This window comes from Salmo salar, chromosome 02, assembly GCF_965601325.2.
Source record: "Salmo salar chromosome 02, fSalSal1, whole genome shotgun sequence".
Taxonomy (NCBI): domain Eukaryota; kingdom Metazoa; phylum Chordata; class Actinopteri; order Salmoniformes; family Salmonidae; genus Salmo; species Salmo salar.
In genome coordinates this window covers 92,706,639-92,731,907 of record NC_138292.1, presented here as the reverse complement: position 1 = coordinate 92,731,907, position 25,269 = coordinate 92,706,639, and the positions used below count along the sequence as shown (strand labels likewise).

The 25,269-nt window shown below is 40.4% G+C and overlaps 1 protein-coding gene across 1 annotated transcript; it reads left to right on the top strand.

Annotated features, from left to right (window-relative positions):
- The first annotated feature begins 1,236 nt into the window (after positions 1–1,236).
- LOC145864261 (uncharacterized) lies at positions 1,237–13,134 on the top strand. Its single transcript, XM_082969681.1, has 2 exons — positions 1,237–1,645; positions 9,984–13,134. The coding sequence occupies exons 1-2, from the start codon at positions 1,237–1,239 to the stop codon at positions 10,238–10,240; spliced, it is 666 nt and encodes a 221-aa protein (XP_082825807.1). The 3' UTR covers positions 10,241–13,134.
- Positions 13,135–25,269: the final 12,135 nt, after the last annotated feature.

Here is a 25,269-nt window from a genome sequence, read left to right as displayed (position 1 = left end):
GATGAATGATCAGGATATAAATAGCACTCCTAAAGAAGATGCAGTGTGGATGAATGATCAGTAGTGAGAGGATATAAATAGCAATCCTAAAGATGATGCATTTTCCAGTTTGCTACCAACTTGAAAGAGGGAACTTCTGCATAAAACCCACATGGAAAACTGAGATTCGGCAAATAACATATAAAGAAAGGCCAAACCAACAACAAAAGTTACTAAAACATAAATTGCTAATTTATGATGTAATAGGTGGATTTTATGATGTAATGTCAACTTTATACATTTCTATCCCAGGACCACTCAATTTCCAATTTCTCCAAAAATCTCCTGTGGGTTACCCAGAATCACATTGGGTTACCCAGAAATACATCCTTTATCACTGACTGTAATGTAAACACACGAGCAGCGATCTAAGGTACTGCATCTCAGTGCTAGAGGCGTCACTACAGACCCTGGTTCAAAACTAGGCTGTATCATAACAGGCCGGTTAGGGAGTCCCATAGGGCAACGCACAGTGGCCCAGCATCGTCTGGGTTAGGGTTTGGCCGGGGTTTGGCCGTCATTGTAAATAAGAATTTGTCCTTAGCTGGCTTGCCTGTTTAAATAAAGGTTAAATAAACATTTTTAAATGTAACTTCATTACACCGTTACACTGGCATACAAACTCGGTAGCATAGAGTTGATAATACATATGATGTTGGGAAATAGGGCATTGTGGGTAGTTTAGAAGATTTCCCGAAATAAGTTAATACATTTGTAATAATGCAAAAACATAACTGTTTGTACTTATAGGTAACCATATCGTGACTACAACTAGCTTACTAAGTCTTTAACCACACTGTGTTGTTACGCTTGTGAGTAAAAACTCATGCTTCCTACACTTTAACTTGTCTGACAATAAAATATACATTTTACTCAACTGCGTTACCCACTCCAGTCAGCAGATGGCGGTCTGGGAATTTAAGGCGATGCTGTTAGTGTGACGTATAATCTAGTGGACGGAACGCTTCTTTCAACAGCAGCAACAGTTATTCAGCCACCTCGGTAGCTTGCTAGACAAAATAGCCGAACAGTAAAGCTCTTTAGACGCTTTAGTGTATATTAGCCACTGTGTTTTAAACCCACTTCTGTCGTCTAGTTAGTTATCCGTTTTAATTTCATATTTACGGTGTTGTTGTTATTAGTCAGCTAGTGGGCTGGTTAAGTTAGCATTAGCCTAGCTAGCTAACATCTCCGACCATGAGTTCACTAAGCTACTCTCCTCCTGCTAAAGAAGAGGAGGTCTGCTGGACGGAGAAAGAAGCTCTCGTCAAAGAGGAGGAGGAAGAGGAGGCTGTTTCAATACAAAAACAAGTAGAGGGTGAGGCTGTTACCGTGAAAGAAGAAGAGAAAGACGTTACAGTGAAAGAAGAGGAAGACGCGTTCAGAGTGAAGAAGGAGGAGGATATTACAGTAAAAGAAGAGGAAGACACGTTCAGAGTGAAAGAGGAGGAGGATGCAGTTTTTGGAGTGAAAGAGGAGGAGGAGGAGATGACTGTCACATCGAAGAAGGAAGAAGAGGAAGACTCTGGATATCTGGGCCCGGTTTCCCAAGGGCATCATAAGGCGTCCAATGGTTCTAACGATGAACATTCCCTGATTAACACTCGTAAGTACTGTCTTAAAAACAGAGGTACAAACTCTACACTTGTTAAACTGAGGTGTGAAAGGGGAAATATGCAATTGCTACATCCATATTTGGACTTTTACATTATTTATTTATAGCCATTGATTCTTGAAGAATATAAAACATGCCTCATGAGCTTAGTTCAACTGTTGTACCCCATCAGAACCCCAAATAAGCTTTTTTTACTCAAATGTTTAGAAACAATGTAAATCAACACTGTATAGCCTCAACATGGTTAAAACCATAATGTTGATATCATGGATGGTCAGTCCTTGCATCCGTAGGTCTAGCTATGAATTTGAAATTAGTTACATTTCTCCAGCCCCATCCATCATCTTATCACCAAAACAGTGGAGGAATTACAGCTTTGTTATTGTTTGAACTGCAGATTGCTGGGTTGTGTGGGTTTTTTAAACAGCAACAAAATGACTGCCCAGAGACTTGGTTTGGTAAGCAGCTGAGGGATGGGGGAAGGAGAAATGTAACAACTCAAATTCATAGAGAAGCTATTGTAGCAACCGTAACTCAACACCTAGCGACCTTGTCAAGAAGTTCAGACATCTTGGTGTAACAGTTATAAGGTGTTGGCTTGACAGTCACTGGACCCAGGTTTGAGTTCAGTTCAGGGCCTCCCCATGAATTCACTACACTATGAATACAAGGACTGGCCATCCATGATGTCATAATGATAGTTTAACCAGGTTTCTAGGCTATATAGTATATTCTAGAATTCATCCATGATGTCATAATGATAGTTTAACCAGGTTTCTAGGCTATATAGTATATTCTAGAATTCATCCATGATGTCATAATGATAGTTTAACCAGGTTTCTAGGCTATATAGTATATTCTAGAATTCATCCATGATGTCATAATGATAGTTTAACCAGGTTTCTAGGATATATAGTATATTCTAGAATTGCCAGTGTAGATTTCCTGTGGGGGTCAAATTATTAGAGCTGTTGATAAGTCATTGTATAATATTCAGCCATTCTTTTTTCATGCCATTACATTAAAGGCAAGACATACCTAGATTTAATTACATTCATGAATTGGTTTGAAACGTTTGTTTTAAACCCTTCTCAAAGTTGATGCCTTGACGGATTTGTAAAAAATGGTTTGTCATGAAACACTATTTTTTGTTTAATTTAAACGTAACCTTTATTTAACTAGGCAAGTCAGTTTAGAACAAATTCTTATTTACAATGATGGCCTACCCCGGACGACGCTGGGCCAATTGTGCGCCGCCCTATGGGACTCCCAATCACGGCTGGTTTTGATACAGCCTGAATTTGAACCAGGGTGTCTGTAGTGAAGCCTCAAGCACTGAGATGCAGACCGCTGCGCCACTCGGGAGCCCCAGAATCATGTTCTAGTGCTGTCCCCAACTAAAATACATCTTGGTTAACCAAGAGTCATCTGTTCTTTCTACCAATCACCCCATGTGTTTTTATAAAATCTATATGTACTGAACTTGTCTGATGCTTTAAGCACGCTGTTTGATTAAATAAATAAGACACACAAATGACGAGGGAGCCAGTCATCAACATAACCTGACTAGAGGGAGCCAGTCGTCACTAACCTGACTAGAGGGAGCCAGTCGTCACTATAACCTGACTAGAGGGAGCCAGTCGTCACTATAACCTGACTAGAGGGAGCCAGTCGTCACTATAACCTGACCTAGAGGGAGCCAGTCATCACTATAACCTGACTAGAGGGAGCCAGTCATCACTATAACCTGACTAGAGGGAGCCAGTCATCACTATAACCTGACTAGAGGGAGCCATTTGTCACTATAACCTGACTAGAGGGAGCCAGTCATCACTATAACCTAACTAGAGGGAGCCAGTCATCACTATAACCTGACTAGAGGGAGCCAGTCATCACTATAACCTGACTAGAGGGAGCCAGTCATCACTATAACCTGACTAGAGGGAGCCAGTCATCACTATAACCTGACTAGAGGGAGCCAGTCATCACTATAACCTGACTAGAGGGAGCCAGTCGTCACTATAACCTGACTAGAGGGAGCCAGTCATCAACATAACCTGACTAGAGGGAGCCAGTCATCACTATAACCTGACTAGAGGGAGCCAGTCGTCACTATAACCTGACTAGAGGGAGCCAGTCATCACTATAACCTGACTAGAGGGAGCCAGTCATCACTATAACCTGACTAGAGGGAGCCAGTCGTCAACATGACCTGACTAGAGGGAGCCAGTCGTCAACATGACCTGACTAGAGGGAGCCAGTCGTGACCGTAGCCTGACCAGAGGGAGCCAGTCGTGACCGTAGCCTGACCTAGAGGGAGCCCCCCTTCCCCCTCTGCTGCTGGACTTCTTAAATTTAGCCATTCTGCTCCTGAAATTTTCAGTAATCGACTACACCAGCAGTCGGCAACCTTTTCCAGTTGGAGTGCCAATTTATCTGACCATTTCAACAAATCTGTGTGCCAGTTATGATTTTCATATGCACATTTTCGTGGAACAGTGAAAATTATACAAATCTAAAAGTAACTTTTATTGCCATTGCCAACTATGTAAAAGTATTGCCTACATAAAACCAACAAATAAAAACATTGCATTCTGCAGGCAGAAAATATCCTGATTAAAATAAATATCCTACAAATCACATTGGCTGCACATGGCCTGTCTACAACAAACCTGAAACATTGTATCAACTATCAACTGGGTCAGTGAAACTCCAGATAGCAGCTGGCAACATTGTATAAAATATTCTGGGCCTTCAGTTTCCTGCTCCAGTGAGTTCTGGACAGACACAGCTGTAGGCTATTTGTTCAAGGGATAAGAAGTAATCAGGTATTTTATGACATTTCCACTGGATCAGAGCATGACATTTTTCCCTTTTATGCTGAGTGGTTATCAAAAGGGCGAGAGCTGGAAATATTTTACGAAAATACTTTGAGGAACTATTGTCATAGGCAAATGATTTTGATTAGACTTTGTTTACGTGTTGTTTGGAAGTGAAGAAAAAATTACTTTGAGAAGCTCCACAGCTCATTAGTGGTGCAGCGTTAAGACAATCAGAAATACTATCAGACATCCCCAAATGGGCACATTTATAGGCCTAGGTGACTTAGGTGACCTAAACTGGGATATCCTTGACACCCCGGCCATCCTTCAATCCAAGCTAGATGCCCTCAATCTCACACAAATTATCAAGGAACCCACCAGGTGCAACCCTAAATCCGTAGACATGGGCACCCTCATAGATATTATCCTGACCAACTTGCCCTCCAAATACACCTCTGCTGTTTTCAATCAGGATCTCATTGTCTGCATCCGTTATGGGTTCGCGGTCAAAACGACCACACCTCATCACTGTCAAATGCTCCCTAAAACACTTCTGCAAGCAGGCCTTTGTAATCGACCTGGCCAGGGTATCCTGGAAGGATATTGACCTCATCCCGTCAGTAGAGGATGCCTGGTTGTTCTTTAATTGTAATTTCCTCACCACCTTAAATAAGCATGTCCCTTTCAAAAAATGTAGAACTAAGAACAGATATAGCCCTTGGTTCACTCCAGGCCTGACTGCCCTCGACCAGCACAAAAATATAGAATAGTCTCCGCGATATGCAACTTTTCAGAGAAGTCAGGAACCAATACACACAGTCAGTTAGGAAAGCAAAGGCTAGCTTTTTCAAACAGAAATTTGCATCCCGTAGCTCTAATTCCAAAATGTTCTGGGACACTGTAAAGTCCACGGAGAATAAGAGCACCTCATCCCAGCTGCCCACTGCACTGAGGCTAGGAAACACTGTCACCATCGATAACTCCACGATAATCGAGAATTTCAAGAAGCATTTCTCTACGGCTGGCCATGCTTTCCTCCTGGCTAACCCAACCCTGGCCAACAGCTCCCCACCCCCGCAGCTACTTCCCCAAGCCTCCCCAGCTTCTCCTTCACCCAAATCCAGATAGCTGATGTTCTGAAAGAGCTGCAAAACCTGGACCCGTAAAAATCAGCTGGGCTAGACAATCTGGACCCTCTCTTTCTAAAATGTTCCACCGCCATTGTGGCAACCCCTATTACTAGTCTATTCAACCTCTCTTTCATATCGTCCGGGATTCCTAAAGATTGGAACACTTCCGCGGTCATCCCCCTCTTCAAAGGGGGTGACACTCTAGACCCAAACTGTTACAGACCTATATCCATCATGCCCTGCCTTTCTAAAGTCTTCGAAAGCCAAGTTAACGAACAGATCACTGACCATTTTGAATCTCACTGTACCTTCTCCGCTGTGCAGTCCGGTTTCCGAGCTGGTCACGGGTGCACCTCAGCCACACTCAAGGTACTAAACAATATCATAACCGCCATCGATAAAACACAGTACTGTGCAGTCATCTTCATCGACCTGGCCAAGGCTTTTGACTCTGTCAATCACCGTATTCTTATCGGCAGACTCAACAGCCTTGGTTTCTCAAATGACTCAAATGACTGACTCGCCTGGTTCACCAACTACTTCTCAGAGTTCAGTGTGTCAAATCGGAGGGCCTGTTGTCCGAACCTCTGGCAGTCTCTATGGGGGTACCACAGGGTTCAATTCTCGGACCGACTCTTTTCTCTGTATATACCAACGATGTTGCTCTTGCTGCGGGTGATTCATTGATCCACCTCTACGCAGACGACACCATTCTGTATACATCTGGCCCTTCTTTGGACACTATGTTAACAAACCTCCAAACAAGCTTCAATGCCATTCAATGCAATAACAAACTCCTTCTGTGGCCACCAACTGCTCTTAAACGCTAGTAAAATTAAATGCATGCTCTTCAACCGATCTTGCCTGCACCCGCCGCCTGACTAGCATCACTACTCTGGACGGTTCTGACTTAGAATATGTGGACAACAACAAATACCTAAGTGTCTGATTAGACATTAAACTCTCCTTCCAGACTCATATTAAGCATCTCCAACCCATAATGACATCTAGAGTCGGCTTCTTATTTCACAACAAAGCCTCCTTCTCTCACGCTGCCAAACATACCCTCGTAAAACTGACTATCCTACCGATCCTTGACTTCTGCGATGTCATATTCAAAATAGCCTCCAACACTCTACTCAGCTAACTGGATGCAGTCTATCACAGTGCCATCCGTTTTGTCACCAAAGCCCCATATACCACCCACCACTGCGACCTGTATGCTCTCATCGGCTGACCCTCGCTACATATTCACCGCCAAACCCACTGGCTCCAGGTCATCTATAAGTCTTTGCTAGGCCACCTTAACTCGGCTCACTGGTCACCATAGCAACACCCACCCATAGCACGTGCTCCAGGAGGTATATCTCACTGGTCATCCCCAAAGCCAACACCTCTCTGCTGCCAATGACTGGAACACATTGCAAAAATCGCTGAAGTTGGATACTTATATCTCCCTCACTAAGTTTAAGCATCAGCTATCTGAGCAGTTTACCGATCGCTGCAGCTGTACATAGTCCATCTGTAAATAGCCCATCCAACTACCTACCTCATCCCCATGTTTTTATTAACTTTTTGCTCTTTTTGCACACCAGTATTTGTACTTGCACATCATCATCTGCACATCTATCACTCCAGTGTTAATTTGCTAAATTGTAATTACTCTGCTACTATGGCCTATTTATTGCCGTGCCTCCTTACTCCATTTGCACACACTGTATATAGATTTTTCTATTGTTTTACTGACTGTACGTTTGTTTATTCGTTATTCCATGTGTAACTTTTTTTTTGTCACACTGCTTTGCTTTATCTTGGCCAGATCGCAGTTGTAAATGAGAACTTGTTCTCAACTGGCCTACCTGGTTAAATAAAGGTGATTTAAAAAACATTTTTTAATTAAAAATACATTTTAAAAATCGTAACTTTATTGACAACACCCAGATATAGTTATTAACGCAGTTCTTAATAATGTAGCAAACATATTAAGCAGGACATTCAAACAAGCCTTACAATTACAATCCAAAGTAGTGTGAAATGCACTCATAAGCAACCTGGAAATGGAGGTTACTCCCCTGAGTTTCCCCCGTTCACATTCAGAATACATTGTGAAAAACTAAAACATCATGGCTACGCTGTCACCTTTTACTAGTGGTTTCCTCATTAGCAGATATACTACATCCATAACTAGCGGTTTCCTCATTACCAGGTATACTACATCCATAACTAGTGGTTTCCTCATTACCAGGTATACTACATCCATAACTAGCGGTTTCCTCATTAGCAGATATACTACATCCATAACTAGTGGTTTCCTCATTAGCAGATATAATACATCCATAACTAGTGGTTTCCTCATTACCAGATATACTACATCCATAACTAGTGGTTTCCTCATTAGCAGATATAATACATCCATAACTAGTGGTTTCCTCATTACCAGATATACTACATCCATAACTAGTGGTTTCCTCATTAGCAGATATACTACATCCATAACTAGTGGTTTCCTCATTACCAGATATACTACATCCATAACTAGTGGTTTCCTCATTACCAGATATACTACATCCATAACTAGTGGTTTCCTCATTAGCAGATATACTACATCCATAACTAGTGGTTTCCTCATTAGCAGATATACTACATCCATAACTAGTGGTTTCCTCATTACCAGATATACTACATCCATAACTAGTGGTTTCCTCATTAGCAGATATACTACATCCATAACTAGTGGTTTCCTCATTAGCAGATATACTACATCCATAACCAGTGGTTTCCTCATTACCAGATATACTACATCCATAACTAGTGGTTTCCTCATTACCAGATATACTACATCCATAACTAGTGGTTTCCTCATTACCAGATATACTACATCCATAACTAGTGGTTTCCTCATTAGCAGATATACTACATCCATAACCAGTGGTTTCCTCATTACCAGATATACTACATCCATAACTAGTGGTTTCCTCATTACCAGATATACTACATCCATAACTAGTGGTTTCCTCATTACCAGATATACTACATCCATAACTAGTGGCTTCCTCATTACCAGATATACTACATCCATAACTAGTGGTTTCCTCATTACCAGATATACTACATCCATAACTAGTGGTTTCCTCATTACCAGATATACTACATCCATAACTAGTGGTTTCCTCATGACCAGATATACTACATCCATAACTAGTGGTTTCCTCATTAGCAGATATACTACATCCATAACTAGTGGTTTCCTCATTAGCAGATATACTACATCCATAACTAGTGGTTTCCTCATTACCAGATATACTACATCCATAACTAGTGGTTTCCTCATTACCAGATATACTACATCCATAACTAGTGGTTTCCTCATTACCAGATATACTACATCCATAACTAGTGGTTTCCTCATTACCAGATATACTACATCCATAACTAGTGGTTTCCTCATTACCAGATATACTACATCCATAACTAGTGGTTTCCTCATTACCAGATATACTACATCCATAACTAGTGGTTTCCTCATTACCAGATATACTACATCCATAACTAGTGGTTTCCTCATTACCAGATATACTACATCCATAACTAGTGGTTTCCTCATTACCAGATATACTACATCCATAACTAGTGGTTTCCTCATTACCAGATATACTACATCCATAACTAGTGGTTTCCTCATTACCAGATATACTACATCCATAACTAGTGGTTTCCTCATTAGCAGATATACTACATCCATAACTAGTGGTTTCCTCATTAGCAGATATACTACATCCATAACTAGTGGTTTCCTCATTAGCAGATATACTACATCCATAACTAGTGGTTTCCTCATTAGCAGATATACTACATCCATAACTAGTGGTTTCCTCATTAGCAGATATACTACATCCATTACTAGTGGTTTCCTCTTTACCAGATATACTACATCCATAACTAGTGGTTTCCTCATTAGCAGATATACTACATCCATAACTAGTGGTTTCCTCATTACCAGATATACTACATCCATAACTAGTGGTTTCCTCATTAGCAGGGAGATGTTTCTACAACCAGATTGTGTGTGCATCGCCCTCGTGCTGCAATTGTAGAAAACACAGAAAGGGGCCTATATTGGAGACCAAAAGTCATCTGGCACACTGCTTAGAGTTTCAACAACTTTAATAACTTATTTCTAGTTACTACTAATGTGAAAACAAGACAAAATATGATTGTTGCTAAGTTGACTGTCTTAATTGTCAAATAATTGAACAGACGTCAATTGTTGTACAACTTTATGGGTACGATCTGGTTATCACCTTTTACCTCAAATAAACAGTGGATTACCGCTGTTGTGGGCCTTTAATCATCTGTCTGACTTTGTTGTTCACACAGGAGAGAGACGGGACTATCGTGGATCCTCTGTGGAGCCTCAACAACCTCATGATGCTGACAAGGCAGAGAAGAGTCTTTCCAGATCAGAACACCTCAAGAAACACCCGCAGAGATCCACAGGGAAGAGAACTCACTGCTGCTCTGATTGTGGGAAATGTTGCAAATCTTCATCAGAACTTAAAATACACCAGAGAGCACACACAGGAGAGAAACCATATAGCTGTACTCAATGTGGGAAGAGTTTTTTTTTAATCTGACGATCTGAAAGTACACCAGAGAACACACACAGGAGAGAAACCTTACATTTGTGATCAATGTGGGAAGAGTTTTACTAAATCTTGCCATCTGATTGTTCACCAAAGAACACACACAGGAGAGAAACCTTATAGCTGCTCTGACTTTGGGAAGAGTTTTACTCAGTCAACCAGCCTGATAGCACACCAAAGAACACACACAGGAGAGAAACCTTATAGCTGTACTCAATGTGGTAAGAGTTTTGTTCAATCAGGCGATCTGAAAGTACACCAGAGAACACACACAGGAGAGAAATCTTATAGCTGTACACAATGTGGGAAGAGTTTTACTAAATCTAGCAATCTGATTGTTCACCAAAGAACACACACAGGAGAGAAACCATATAGCTGTGATCAATGTAGGAAGAGTTTTGTTTCATCTAGCGGTCTGACAGCACACCAGAGAACACACACAGGAGAGAAATCTCATAGCTGTGACTAGAGATAATCTGATAAACGTACATACATGAAGGAGTTGTTTCATTATATCAAATAACTGAAGCCACAATGTAGAATGTTTTAACATTGTAGTAGGAGTATTTTAATGTCACAATGTAGAACCCTAAACGTTTGCCCCCTGTTCTATTGATTTCAACATGATATGGATATTAGCCTCTGGGGGACAATCCAGGCTCTGACATGAAAGAGTACTATTTATGTGATTTAACAAAAAGTGACTAACAAAAAAAGAGTTGTTACACTTACCATGTTGGTGACCCACTTGAATCAAAATGTAACACTTCAAAATGTAGCTAGCTGTTTTCTACAAATTGTCCTCTAACCAGTGATGTACACATTATTCCCAGATTCCGTGTGGTTTTTGAGCTGTTAGTTTTAACAGGACGTGCAACCTCATCTCCTTCCTCTCGGCACAATTGATTTCAACATGATATCGATGAGTTATGACAAATAAGGGTTGTGTTCCTTTGATCAGTGACCCCTACATTTAAATGCATCACTCAAAAATGTAGCTGACTGTCTTCTGCAGGTTGTCCTCTAGTGGGGTAAAAGATATCTCCCATTTCCATGTTTTTTTTAGTTGTGTTAGTTTCAACAGCACGTACAGCCTGATTTCCCCCCTAATCGATATCAGTGATTTATTGCTACTTGTCAAAACAACAGCGTTTCTGGTGCTTGTGCAATTTATAAGGTGCTTGTTTAAAAAGATACAAGTAAAATGATTATTGTGGCAGAATTTTGTGTATATAGCACATTTTTTGTTTAGGTTTTCAATTCACCACAAACTGTTTCTGCATATTGGTTATTGATTTAGACACGTTAAAACTGTGTTTTGACATTGGGGATATCCCACCTAGCAAAAGGTCATTGAAAAGACGTTGAAAATAAGACTATGCAACCAAATATTTCAAATTGACATTTCATGTAACATTTAGTAATGATTATTATTTATGTAACCAACTGACCATTATATTGACATTGTTGCCCTGCTTTTAGAATATCAGGGTTCATTCTCACATGTGCCAAACCAAATGTACTAGAGCATGACATTGGGGACTGGGCCCGATCCAACAACATGCCTATCTAGTGAACCCTGAAAAGAGAGAGAAGCTCCGCAGTGAGGTGGAAAGTTACTACGGATATTGTAGGAGTTTCCTCTTGAAATCAGACATGTCTGTGGTAAGGACAACTTGGTTGCTGATTGTCTCAAGGGTGGGCAGTCAAAAAGATGTGTTGTTCGTTTAGCCAGTGCGTTGCCATGGATCACAATTTATTTTGACTGCACATTTTGCTGTATTGGAGATGAGTTTTGTTTGGGCTCCTTCCAAGGGGACGAGAGTTCTAGAAGCTAGTGAGTTTTAGGAAGATGAGAGTTCTAGAAGCTAGTGAGTTTTAGGAAGGAGGAGGGGAAAATGTGGGGGAAAAATTATTTTATTGTTTTTAGTTGTATACAGCCAGTAGACACCATGTTTATATTCGTGAAGGTGAAGCATTGTTGCTGATTATAATGTGAAATGGAAGTTGTTTTCTGTTGATGGTAAGCATTCTCTTAAGTTGTTAGTCTTTGGTTTTTCCATTTTATATTTTGAGGTTGGACTTTAGCACGTCTAGCTCGTTAGCACGTCTAGCTCGTTAGCACGTCTAGCTCGTTAGCTCGTTAGCACGTCTAGCTCGTTAGCACGTAGGACGCACTGATTGGTGTCACCTCATTAGTCAGTATGTGTTACACCTGTGCTGGCTTGTCCATCTCGTTAGTGGGAAGGTGTTTCACCTGAGCTGGTCCAGGTTCTATTTAAGAGTGTCTGGCCCAGTGCTCCAGTTGTCTTGATACATGTGGAGAGTCAACACCTTTAGTTGCTCCACCTTTTTGGGTTGCTTCCTGTCTTTAAGTTTGGTGTGGGTTTTTCTTTTGTTCCAGTGGACACTGAGAGCAAAATTGCAAGATTATGATATTATACTTGTATTGCATCAAATGGTTGTTTTATGCAACAGAATAGAGGGTTCTTCTAACTATTGTCTCTGTGTGTTCTACTGAGGATGGGTCTCTGGGAGAAAACACTGACAGGAGATTTACAATGTCTTTTGAGTGATAAAACCTAAAGAGACCGCATTCCAGAGCATGAGTTAATGTTTCTGTTCTATATGGTACCAGGGAGAGATGAGCCCAGGGCCAGACCCTGATCTCTACACAGAGTACTGTTTTTACAGCAGATTCTGTCTGCTGAGAATTATAAGTATCTTTCATACAAATCTTAACCTTGTGACCTGTTCTATACATCTGTTGTTCGTCATGTAGGATGAAAGGGCTATAAAAGACCTTTGTACTTTTGTCCCGTGGGTCCACCAGCCATCATTATCGTAGGGCACTCAATTGATTCACTTTATATGTGTACGTTGTATTGACCTGCTCCCTTATGAGTGAATAAAGATTTAGTTGAATAACTCTGACTTGTGTGATAAGTTTGTCTTATCAATTGATATTATAGAAGTGAATCTTCACTTGGTGACCAGGGTAAATGGTGCACGAGGGCTGCCTCTAACTTGGGATCTCAGGGAGACCACACTTCGGGAACGGAGCAGATGGTCCCACCTTTGTACTGAGAGGCAGCAAGCCGAGTGGATACCACATCTTGAACCTAGTTAAAAAAAAAAAAAGAGGTGAGCAAAAACACGCGAAGTGGAGTTTTTATTTAAGTCTCGTAGGCTCGGAGTGTGTATTCCTGTGTGGAGGTGTAAACAGGGCCCAGTCAGGAGGCTCTGAGTGTGTATTCCTGTGTGGAGGTGTAAACAGGTCCAGTCTGGAGGCTCTGAGGCTGAGTCCGCTATCTGTGTGAACTGGATGAAAACTAGAATCTGTGTTTACTAGTTAAGACCATTTATGATATAGTATAAGATAGTACGGTGCACCTGTAATTGTTTTAAACCTGGACCCCATTTTAGAAGTATTGAAAGATGTGTGAGCGGACCAAGTCATTTGGTGTCACTCTAAAGTGGAAAGGTGGAATAAACGAGTCCAGAGTAGGTTTTCTTGATTCAACACAGTTCTCTATTGAGGGATTTCTGACACTACAAACACTCCAACACAGTCAATGAGAATCTCCAAAGGAACAACATACGTCTTCTTTAGATGACACAGGATCCCATTACGGTTATCTTCAAATTATAACAACAATCACATATTCGTCACCGTCTTAATGAATCTTCTTGGATAGCACCTCTCTCTCCGTAGCCATTCTCCAGAGATAGTTTATCTTCCTCTTTTCTTGCTGGTTCCATCCTCTCTCTTGTAGGGGAAAGAGAATATCTCATTAGTACCGTCAGCTGTGCTTAATTGACTCTGGTTACCTTGTCTCACATGCCTTGTTGGGCTAATATCTATGAGCCCAGCCTGCCCTCTGGTGGTCCTTCCACAGATGTAAATGTATGAGTTACATTATCCTAGGAACTAACCATGAGATAGACATTTGAAAATATTCCTGCAGGTTAAAATATTGTTGAAAAACAACTAATTGATTAGGTATGTTTGGGAATAGCATTGTGTGACTGTGGTATGAGAGTTGTGTGACTGTGATATGAGAGTTGTGTGACTGTGTCTTAATCTGAAGTTTGGATAGTAACAGAGTTCTGTAGTTCCTCACCGAGATCTCTAGTTCCTCCTAGAGATCTATAGTTCCTCACAGAGATCTATAGTTCCTCCTAGAGATCTATAGTTCCTCACAGAGATCTATAGTTCCTCATAGAGATCTATAGTTCCTCCTAGAGATCTATAGTTCCTCACAGAGATCTATAGTTCCTCATATAGAAATATGCTTAATCAGATGATTGACGTGGATAATAAGCTTTGATATAATGTTATCTTGGGATTCCTTCACTGACCATCATAGAAGATCACGGGGTGGTATTGAGATATATGTATGATCATTTAGAAAGCAGAGGAAGGTCTATAGTTCCTGGGAGGCTTGATTTTGCCGTGGTCTCTGGGAGGTTAGAGAACCGTTGACGATCCGGTCATTGTCCGGGAAACAAAAGTTTATTTTTTGTTCTGCTGGGAGTATGTTTGGAGAGCTGCTTCGTAGCTATGGAGAGTCCTTGAAAAAGCAAATGGAATGGTTGTTGTGAGTACCTGAGAATTTCTTAGGTTTTATATGGATTCTGTGAATATGTGAAAATATGATGAATTGTATGTGTGTATAATCGATTACTAGAGATTTAATGAAGTAATACAATTAGATACAATTTAAACAACCCATATGTAGACGAATGTAGTTTTTCAGTTGGTATCTTTAATGGATCATTTGATAAAGATGAGGTTTAAGCATTATTAAACAGTCTACAAAGTCCGGGCAGTTGGATGTAACTATAAAACGCTTATTGGACTTTCTCCATCCGGGTACTACAATTGAAATAAAACTGCCCTTAAGGCCTGGGGAGGTTCTTCCCAGTATGAGAGGAGTTGCTAGATTTATTGAATAAACTTTTTTCCATTAAGTTAGAGTGAGCCAAGGTAACTATGTAAATGTCTCTCGGACAAGGTGACTTTTATCAATATACACTCTAAAAAGTCAAGGTTCCTGGAGTATCCTGTAGGGGTTCTTCAAATTAAAACTGTGGGGGAACCCCTAAAAGTTATTTGAAGAACATTTTGTGGGAACCTCTAAGTTCTTTGAAGAACCCCTTATCATGGTTCCTCAAAGAACCTTTTGGGGTTCATTTTTTAACTCCCTGTCCACCCTCCCTCCTTATAAAACAATATTTTAATAATAATAATAACAATATTGATTTAAATAATTCATTGTTTATTTAGTGGCACCACAAATGTGAATTAATATTTACAAAACAATTTACCAAACAAAACACATTACCAAATTGCAACATTTCTGCAGACATGTCAGACCATAATAAATAATACATTTACTTAGTATAGTGCTTTTCATGACATTTATAAATAATGATGTACAATAAAAACAACATTAAAAATGAATCACAGGTCAACTAACAACATTGTAGACTTGATGCTAAATACAGATTTTTCAGCTTTAGTGTGTATATCATATCCACTTAGTTATGTTAGGAAGTTTTCCATCTTTATGACCGGCCCTGGTAACTTCACCCCGACTTCTCTTATCCCCAGAACACAGTAACTTAACATTTTTGGGAAATTTAAGGGATACAGCCCTAGCAGAGCCCCAAGTCCCATGGGGACGTCCTCTAGGGCCTGGATGTTCTCCCCATCAAAGGCCAGCGGGATTTCACTCTCATGGTGAAATGGGTTTCCACCGATGTGCAGTAAAGGAGTGAAGAGCGGAGAAATCTGTGTCAACAAAAGTAAGAAAATATTAATATACATACAATTAATAAAGAACATAACAAATGTTCAGCTGTAGTTTTATATAAGCATACACACCTATGTTTATGAAGAAACAGATGATTGGTGCATAGACATACCTTGTCACGGACATAAAGGCCACTCGGGTCCTCATTGAAGAGGTAGGGCAAGAGCAGAATCGCTGCTGTGGTCTCCAGTCCTAGTAAAGTAAAGCAATGATCTTACTACACTTGCTAATTTTATTACAAAATACATTAGAGAAAGGGAAGGAATAAGAGCTGTTGTTGGCTTTATGGAAACGATATACAATATATGGGAAAGAATATAGTTGAGGAAATAATCCAACCTAGTTGTGCCTAGTTAGGACATAACGTTAGCTAGCTAGCTAACGGTACTGTACTGTAGCTCATACAACGCCGACGGTCAAACCCGGCTTTCTAATATTTACGTTCATTAACTATAGTAACGTTATGGAAGATATTCACAGAAAACCAGCATTGTCTTCGTTATTCATTATAAGTATGTTATATTATTATAATAAATGATTTCGAGACATATTCAGAGCCAAACATCAACCCAACTTAAACTTTTTAACTGTTGTCGCATCCAAACTGTCACCATCGTTTTCAGTTGTAATTGCGAAGTTCCCGGAAGAAGTCCAGCAACAACGGAGGTTCCTCGATGAACCCACCTTCTAACAAGTTCTTTGAAGAACCTTTTGGGGCTGTTTTTCATTGACCAAGAACCCTACGGTTCTTAGGGGATCTGAGAACAACTCCAGTTGAACCCTTCATTTTTAGTAGTCGGCTCTATTTACTCTCAGATTCAAACATGATGATTAGTATCAACGATCAAGTCAGCTGCTGCTGCTCCAATACAGTATGAGGTGAGACGGTGAACTGATGTTGAACCGGGCAGTCAGCTGCTGCTGCTCCAATACAGTATGAGGTGAGACGGTGAACTGATGTTGAACTGGGCAGTCAGCTGCTGCTGCTCCAATACAGTATGAGGTGAGACGGTGAACTGACGTGCGGGCGTCGCTGCGCGCCCAACGTGAGGGGCGGGACGTGGCGAGCGTCGCTGCTGCGCTCCAATACAGTATGAGGTGAGACGGTGAACTGATGTTGAACTGAGCAGTCAGCTGCTGCTGCTCCAATACAGTATGAGGTGAGACGGTGAACTGATGTTGAACTGGGCAGTCAGCTGCTGCTGCTACAATACAGTATGAGGTGAGACAGTGAACTGATGTTGAATCATAATGATTAAGTTAATTGAAATGAATTAGTGAAACTGTTAAAAAATAGTATATGTCATATTAAATATATTACTCTATTGTTATCATATAGAAACATCATGGAATATTGTACATCATATTAAATATATTACTCTATTGTTATCATATAGAAACATCATGGAATATTGTACATCATATTAAATATATTACTGTATTGTTATCATATAGAAACATCATGGAATATTGTACATCATATTAAATATATTACTGTATTGTTATCATATAGAAACATCATGGAATATTGTACATCATATTAAATATATTACTCTATTGTTATCATATAGAAACATCATGGAATATTGTACATCATATTAGCTTCATTCAATTTCACATAATAAGGATATTTCATATTTTCAAGTTCAGAAGTCAGAACCCATCACCTGCTATGTAAAAGAGACGAAGAATGCACAATGGTCAATGCTATCTGGGATCCTTGGGACATCCCTATCCTAAACCCTAACCTTAACCCCTACCTTAACCATTTTAAATGTCAACTTCAATGGGCTAGGGACGTCCCAAGGATGTGTGTCTACCTGAAAATACATGATCTAAGTGATTGATAGTTGGTATTCAGCAGTCATAAAGCCTTATTTACTTTAATGAACTACTAAAATAGTGATTTTGTCAGACAGCAGCTCTACAATTTATTAACTGACTGATCCATTCATCCTTCCATCCCTCCTCAGCCTTCCTCTCCTCTGAAGACCCAGTGAGGGTGGAGCTCAGTCAGAGAGCTGTTGAGGGACTGGTTAGGAAGAACACTTCTTCAGCCAGAGAGGTGAGAGGTCACACATTGTTTAGATGGTAAATATTTATGTCCCCTTAGCATTTCATCACGTCAGCAAAAGGGAATATAATCCATCATCTATGTTTATTTACATTAGTGCAAATTGTCCTCTGATATTGGTGTAATTTCTCACCCCTTTTGGCTGTATGAAAGTTAATTTCCCCTCAGACACACACATTTGTTCTTTGATATTATCAAGGTCATTTGTGTGGAATGTACCTTTCCCCACTCATTCACCCCATCTCTTTACATTGCCTATGCATATTCAGTGGCCTGACTGTGTCCAGACTATGTCAAAGGCCCATCCTGGTCGATCTGAACCTAATGCAGTTTGGAGTGATCGGATGACAGAAGTCACATTTAGGTGCCAGGTGTAACTGAGGCCATAGATGCTCCATATCAATTACTTTGAGTGTTTTATATAATATGACTAAATGTGTTTCTGTGTTACAGGGACAGTCAAGAAATGGAACAGCAAGGCCACAGAACATGACATAAGCAGAGCTGTGGGAGACCACATCAAGCCCCTGGTAGAGCCGGGGGTGGTGTTTACCACTCCACCACGCCTTCAGCAGGCTGGAAAAGTGGGATTGATCCGTTTGATCCATTTGTTTGTTTCTGTTATCAGTAGTTGAATCCTTTGACATGGGATTGATACTGATTTTCATACTAAAAGGGACCAAGAGTCTGTTGATTGGTCGGTCATAGGGTTCATTCGTTTTGCAATATGTTCAAATCAAGCTTTATTTATACAGCACATGTCAGACATGGATGCAACATAATGGCTTCACAGGAAAAAACAATAAAAATAAACAGAAATATTTAGTACACAAACATAAGAGGATAAAAAAACAGAAGACTAACAACTGAAATACTAATGAAAATTCTAAGGAAATGCCATTGGATGCAATATCCAACCCAAAATATAACTTGTTTTTTAGGAGGGGTTCTGAAAGTTGACTAGTAACAACAACTGGGACCTAAAAGACACCCACTAAATCTGCCCAAGAAGAGACAAACAAAAGAAAAACCCACACCAAACTTAAAGACAGGAAGCAAACCAAAAAGGTGGAGCAACTAAAGGTGTTGACTCTCCACATGTATCAAGACAACTGGAGCACTGGGCCAGACACTCTTAAATAGAACCTGGACCAGCTCAGGTGAAACACCTTCCCACTAACGAGATGGACAAGCCAGCACAGGTGTAACACATACTGACTAACGAGGTGACACCAATCAGTGCGTCCTACGTGCTAACGAGCTAGACGTGCTAACCAGCTAGACGTGCTAACGAGCTAGACGTGCTAACGGGCTAGACCTAAAGTCCAACCTCAAAACATAAACGGAAAAACCAAAGCCTGTAACACCTTCCCCATTAGCTTCTAGAACTCTCGTCCCCTTGGAAAGAGTCCAAACAAAAATCATCTCCAATACGGAAAAACGTGCAGTCAAAATAAATAAAGATCCATGGCAACGCACTGGCTAAACGCAAAACACATATCTTATATCCATTTGGGGGGAAATCAGGTTGAATTTGCTCTTCAAACTAACACAACAAAACAAAAAACACTTGGAAATTGAGATATATTTTACCTCACTGGTTAGAGGACAACCTGCAGAAGACAGTCAGCTACATTTTGGAGTGATGCATTTAAATTTAGGGGTCACTAAACAAAGGAACACAACACTTATTTGTCATAACTCATCGATATCATGTTGAAATCAATTGTGCCGAGAGGAGGGAGATGAGGTTGCACGTCCTATTAAAACTAACAGCTGAAAAACCACACGGAATCTGGGAATAATGTGTACATCACTGGTTAGAGGACAACTTGTAGAAAACAGCCAGATACATTTTGATTCAAGTGCGTCACCAACGTGGTAAGTGTAACACAACTCTTTTTTGTTAAATCTCATAAATAGTACTCTTTCAATTCAGAGCTTGTATTTTTCTATGAGGCTGATATCCATATCATGCTGAAATCAATAGAACAGGGGGCAAACGTTTAGGGTTCTACATTGTGACACTATTAAAATATTCCTACTACAATGTTAAAACATTCTACATTGTGACATATCATTGATATCATGAAACAACCCCTTCATGTATTTTCTGGTGTTTGATCAGATGACTTATCGGAGAATGTTCACAGCTACAAGGTTTCTCTCCTGTGTGTGTTCTCTGGTGTGATATCAGGTTTCTTGACTGAGTAAAACTCTTCCCACATTGACCACAGCTATAAGGTTTCTCTCCTGTGTGTGTTCTCTGGTGTAGAGTCAGAGAGCCAGATGTAGTAAAACTCTTCCCACATTTATCACAGCTATAAGATTTCTCTCATGTGTGTGTTCTCTGGTGTAGAGTCAGAGAGCCAGATGTAGTAAAACTCTTCCCACATTTATCACAGCTATAAGATTTCTCTCATGTGTGTGTTCTCTGGTGTAGAGTCAGAGAGCCAGATGTAGTAAAACTCTTCCCACATTTATCACAGCTATAAGATTTCTCTCCTGTGTGTGTTCTCTGGTGTGATATCAGGCTGCTTGACTGAGTAAAACTCTTCCCACATTGACCACAGCTATAAGGTTTCTCTCCTATGTGTGTTCTCTGGTGTAATATAGATTTCTCGCCTGTCTTGATTCTCTGATGAATTTGAATGCCTGATGAGGTGAATCTCTTCCCACAGTCAGAGCAGCAGTGAGTTCTCTTCACTGTGGATCTCTGCAGGTGTTTCTTGAGGAGTTCTGATCTGGAGAGACTCTTCTCTGCCTCTTCAGCATCATGAGGTTGTTGAGGCTCCACGATAGTCCCATATCTCTCCTGTGTGAACACCAAAGTCAGACATATGATTAAAGGCCCACAACAGCGGTAATCCACTGTAAAAGGTGATGCCAACAGTGGAGCCATGATGTTGTACAACAACTGACGTCTGTAATGACTGTTAAAATTATTTGACAATTGTCTTAAAATGACTTCTTTTCACATTAGTAGTAACATCGATGATTGTAGGCTAGAAATAAGTTATTCATGTTGTTGAAACTCTAAGCAGTGTGCTAGACGACTTTTGGTCTCCAATATAGGCCTCTTTCTGTGTTTGCAAAAATTGCGGGACGAGGGCAATTTGATTGCAGAAACTCCTCCCTGCTAATGAGGAAACCACTAGTTATGGATGTACTATATCTGCCTGGAGCAAAAATGGTGAGCAAAGATTTTAGTTTTTCACAATGTATTCTGAATGTGAATGGGGGAAAACTCAGGGGAGTAACCTCCATTTCCAGGTTGCTTATGAGTACATTTCACACTACTTTGGATTATAATTGTAAGGCTCGTTTGAATGTCCTGCTTAATATAATGTTTGCTACAGTATTATGAATTATGTGTCATTATTGAAGAACCTTGTTAATGACAGTATCCATTTGGGTGTTGTCAATAAAGTTAAGATTTCACCTTTATTTAACCTCTTACATCTAGACGTTCCGCTAGCGGAACACCTGCTCCAATATCCAATGATAGGCGTGGCGCGAATTACAAATTCCTCAAAAATACAAAAACTTCAATTTTTCAAACATATGACTATTTCACAGCATTTTAAAGACAAGACTCTCCTTTATCTAACCACACTGTCCGATTTCAAAAAGGCTTTACAGCGAAAGCAAAACATTAGATTATGTCAGCAGAGTACCAAGCCAGAAATAATCAGACACCCATTTTTCAAGCTAGCATATAATGTCACAAAAAACAAAACCACAGCTAAATGCAGCACTAACCTTTGATGATCTTCATCAGATGACAACCCTAGGACATTATGTTATACAATGCATGCATGTTTTGTTCAATCAAGTTCATATTTATATCAAAAACCAGCTTTTTACATTAGCATGTGACGTTCAGAACTAGCATACCCCCCGCAAACATCCGGTGAATTTACTAAATTACTCACGATAAACGTTCACAAAAAAACATACATTATTTTAAGAATTATAGATACAGAACTCCTCTATGCACTCGATATGTCCGATTTTAAAATAGCTTTTCGGTGAAAGCACATTTTGCAATATTCTCAGTAGATAGCCCAGCCATCACGGCTAGCCATTTAGACACCGACCAAGTTTAGCCCTGATCAAACTCCGATTTACTATTACAAAAGTTTCATTACCTTTGTTGTCTTCGTCAGAATGCACACCCAGGACTGCTACTTCAATAACAAATGTTGGTTTGGTCCAAAATAATCCATCGTTATATCCGAATAGCGGCGTTTTGTTCGTGCGTTCCAGACACTATCCGAAATGGTAAAGAAGGGTCGCGCGCATGGCGCAATTCGTGACAAAAAAAAATTCTAAATATTCCATTACCGTACTTCGAAGCATGTCAACCGCTGCTTAAAATCAATTTTTATGCAATTTTTCTCGTAGAAAAGCGATAATATTCCGACCGGGAATCTCCTTTTCGGCAAACAGAGGAAAAAAATCACAAAGACGGGGGCGGTCAGGTCACGCGCCTAAGCCCAGAGTCCCTTGATCGGCCACTTGAGAAAGGCGATAATGTGTTTCAGCCTGGGGCTGGGATGACGACATTCAGGTTTTTCCCGGGCTCTGAGCGCCTATGGACGACGTAGGAAGTGTCACGTTAGAGCAGAGATCCTTAGTAAAAGATAGAGATGGCAAAGAAGTTCCAGAAATGGTCAGACAGGCCACTTCCTGTAAAGGAATCTCTCAGGTTTTGACCTGCCATTTGAGTTCTGTTATACTCACAGACACCATTCAAACAGTTTTAGAAACTTTAGGGTGTTTTCTATCCATATATAATAAGTATATGCATATTCTAGTTACTAGTTATTAGTAACCAGATTAAATCGGGTACGTTTTTTATCCAGCCGTGAAAATACTGCCCCCTAGCCATAAGAGGTTAACCAGATAGACCAGTCGAGAACAAGTTCTCATTTACAACTGCGACCTGGCCAAGATAAAGCAAAGCAGTGCGACAAAAAAACAACAGAGTTACACATGGGAAAAACAAACGTACAGTCAATAACACAATAGAAAAAACAATATACAATGTGTGCAAATGGAGTACGGAGGAAAGGCAATAAATAGGCCATAGTAGCAAAGTAATTACAATTTAGAAAATTAACACTGGAGTGATAGATGTGCAGATGATGTGCAAGTAGAAATACTGCTGTGCAAAAGAGCAAAAAAAGTAAATAAAAACTTGGGGATCAGGTAAGCAGTTGGATGGGCTATTTACAGATGTGCTGTGTACAGCTGCAGCAATCGGTAAGCTGCTCAGATAGCTGATGCTTAAAGTTAGTGAGGGAGATAAGTCTCCAACTTCAGTGATTTTTGCAATTCGTTCCAGTGATTGGCAGCAGAGAACTGGAAGGAAATGCAGCCAAAGCAGGTATTGGCTTTGGGGATGACCAGTGAGATATACCTCCTGGAGCGCGTGCTATGGGTGGGTGTTGCTATGGTGACCAGTGAGTGAAGGCGGCCTAGCAAAGACTTATAGATGACCTGGAGCCAGTGGGTTTGGCGACTAATATGTAGCGAGGGCCAGCCGATGAGAGCATACAGGTCCCAGTGGTGGGTGTTATATGGGGCTTTGGTGACAAAACGGATGTTACTGTGATAGACTGCATCCAGTTTGCTGAGTAGAGTGTTGGAGGCTATTTTGAAAATTACATCGCCGAAGTCAAGGATCGGTAGGATAGTCAGTTTTACGAGAGTATGTTTGGCAGCGTGAGTGAAAGAGGCTTTGTTTGCGAATTATGAAGCCAATTCTAGATTTAATTTTGGATTGGAGATGCTTAATGTGAGTCTGGAAGGAGAGTTAATAGTCTAACCAGACACATAGGTATTTATAGTTGTCCACATATTCTAAGTCAGAAACGTCCAGAGTAGTGATGCTGGACGGGCGGGTAGTGATCGGTTGAAGAGCATACATTTAGTTTTACTAGAGTTTAAGAGCAGTTGGAGGCCACGGGTGGAGTGTTGTATGGCATTGAAGCTCGTTTGGAGGATTGTTAACCTGTTAGGGCTAGGGGGCAGCATTGACACGGCTGGATAAAAAACATACCCGATTTAATCTGGTTACCACTCCTACTCAGTAACTAGAATATGCATATACTTATTACATATGGATAGAAAACACCCTAAATTTTCTAAAACTGTTTGAATGGTGTCTGTGAGTATAACAGAACTCAAATGGCAGGTCAAAACCTGAGAGATTCCTTTACAGGAAGTGGCCTGTCTGACCATTTGTTGAACTTCTTTTCCATCTCTATCATTTACTAAGGATCTCTGCTCTAACGTGACACTTCCCACGTCTTCCATAGGCTCTCAGAGCCCGGGAAAAAACAGAATGTCGTCATTCCAGCCCCAGGCTGAAACACATTATCGCCTTTCTCAAGTGGCCCATCAAGAGACACTAGCTTATGCGCGTGACCCCGACCGCCCCCGCCTTTGGGATTTTTTCCTCTGTTTGCCGAAAAGGAGATTCCCTGTCGGAATATTATCGCTTTTCTACGAGAAAAATGTCATAAAAATTGATTTTAAACAGCGGTTGACATGCTTCGACGTACGGTAATGGAATACTTAGAATTTTATTGTCACGAATTGCGCCAAGCGCGTGACACTTCTTTACTATTTCGGATAGTGTCTGGAACGCACGAACAAAACGCCGCTATTCGGATATAACGATGGATTATTTTGGACCAAACCAACATTTGTTATTGAAGTAGCTGTCCTGGGTGTGTATTCTGACGAAGACAACAAAAGGTAATGACATTTTTATAATAGTAAATATGATTATGGTGAGTGCTAAACTTGCCGGGTGTCTAAATAGCGAGCCCGTGATGCCTGGGCTATGTACTTAGAATATTGCAAAATGTGCTTTCACCAAAAAGCTATTTTAAAATCGGACATATCGAGTGCATAGAGGAGGTCTGTATCTATAATTCTTAAAATAATTGTTATGCTTTTTGTGAACGTTTATCGTGAGTAATTTAGTAAAATGTTAGCGAATTCCCCGGAAGTTTGCGGGGGGTATGCTAGTTCTGAACGTCACATGCTAATGTAAAAAGCTGGTTTTTGATATAAATATGAACTTGATTGAACAAAACATGCATGTATTGTAT

What these genes read in the sequence shown, in the direction of transcription:
- LOC145864261 (XM_082969681.1), top strand. Translation starts at nt 1,237, where the DNA reads ATGAGTTCACTAAGCTACTCTCCTCCTGCTAAAGAAGAGGAGGTCTGC. An exon ending in ACATTCCCTGATTAACACTC is followed by an intron (nt 1,646 to 9,983) that starts GTAAGTACTGTC and finishes TTGTTCACACAG; the next exon opens with GAGAGAGACGGGACTATCGT.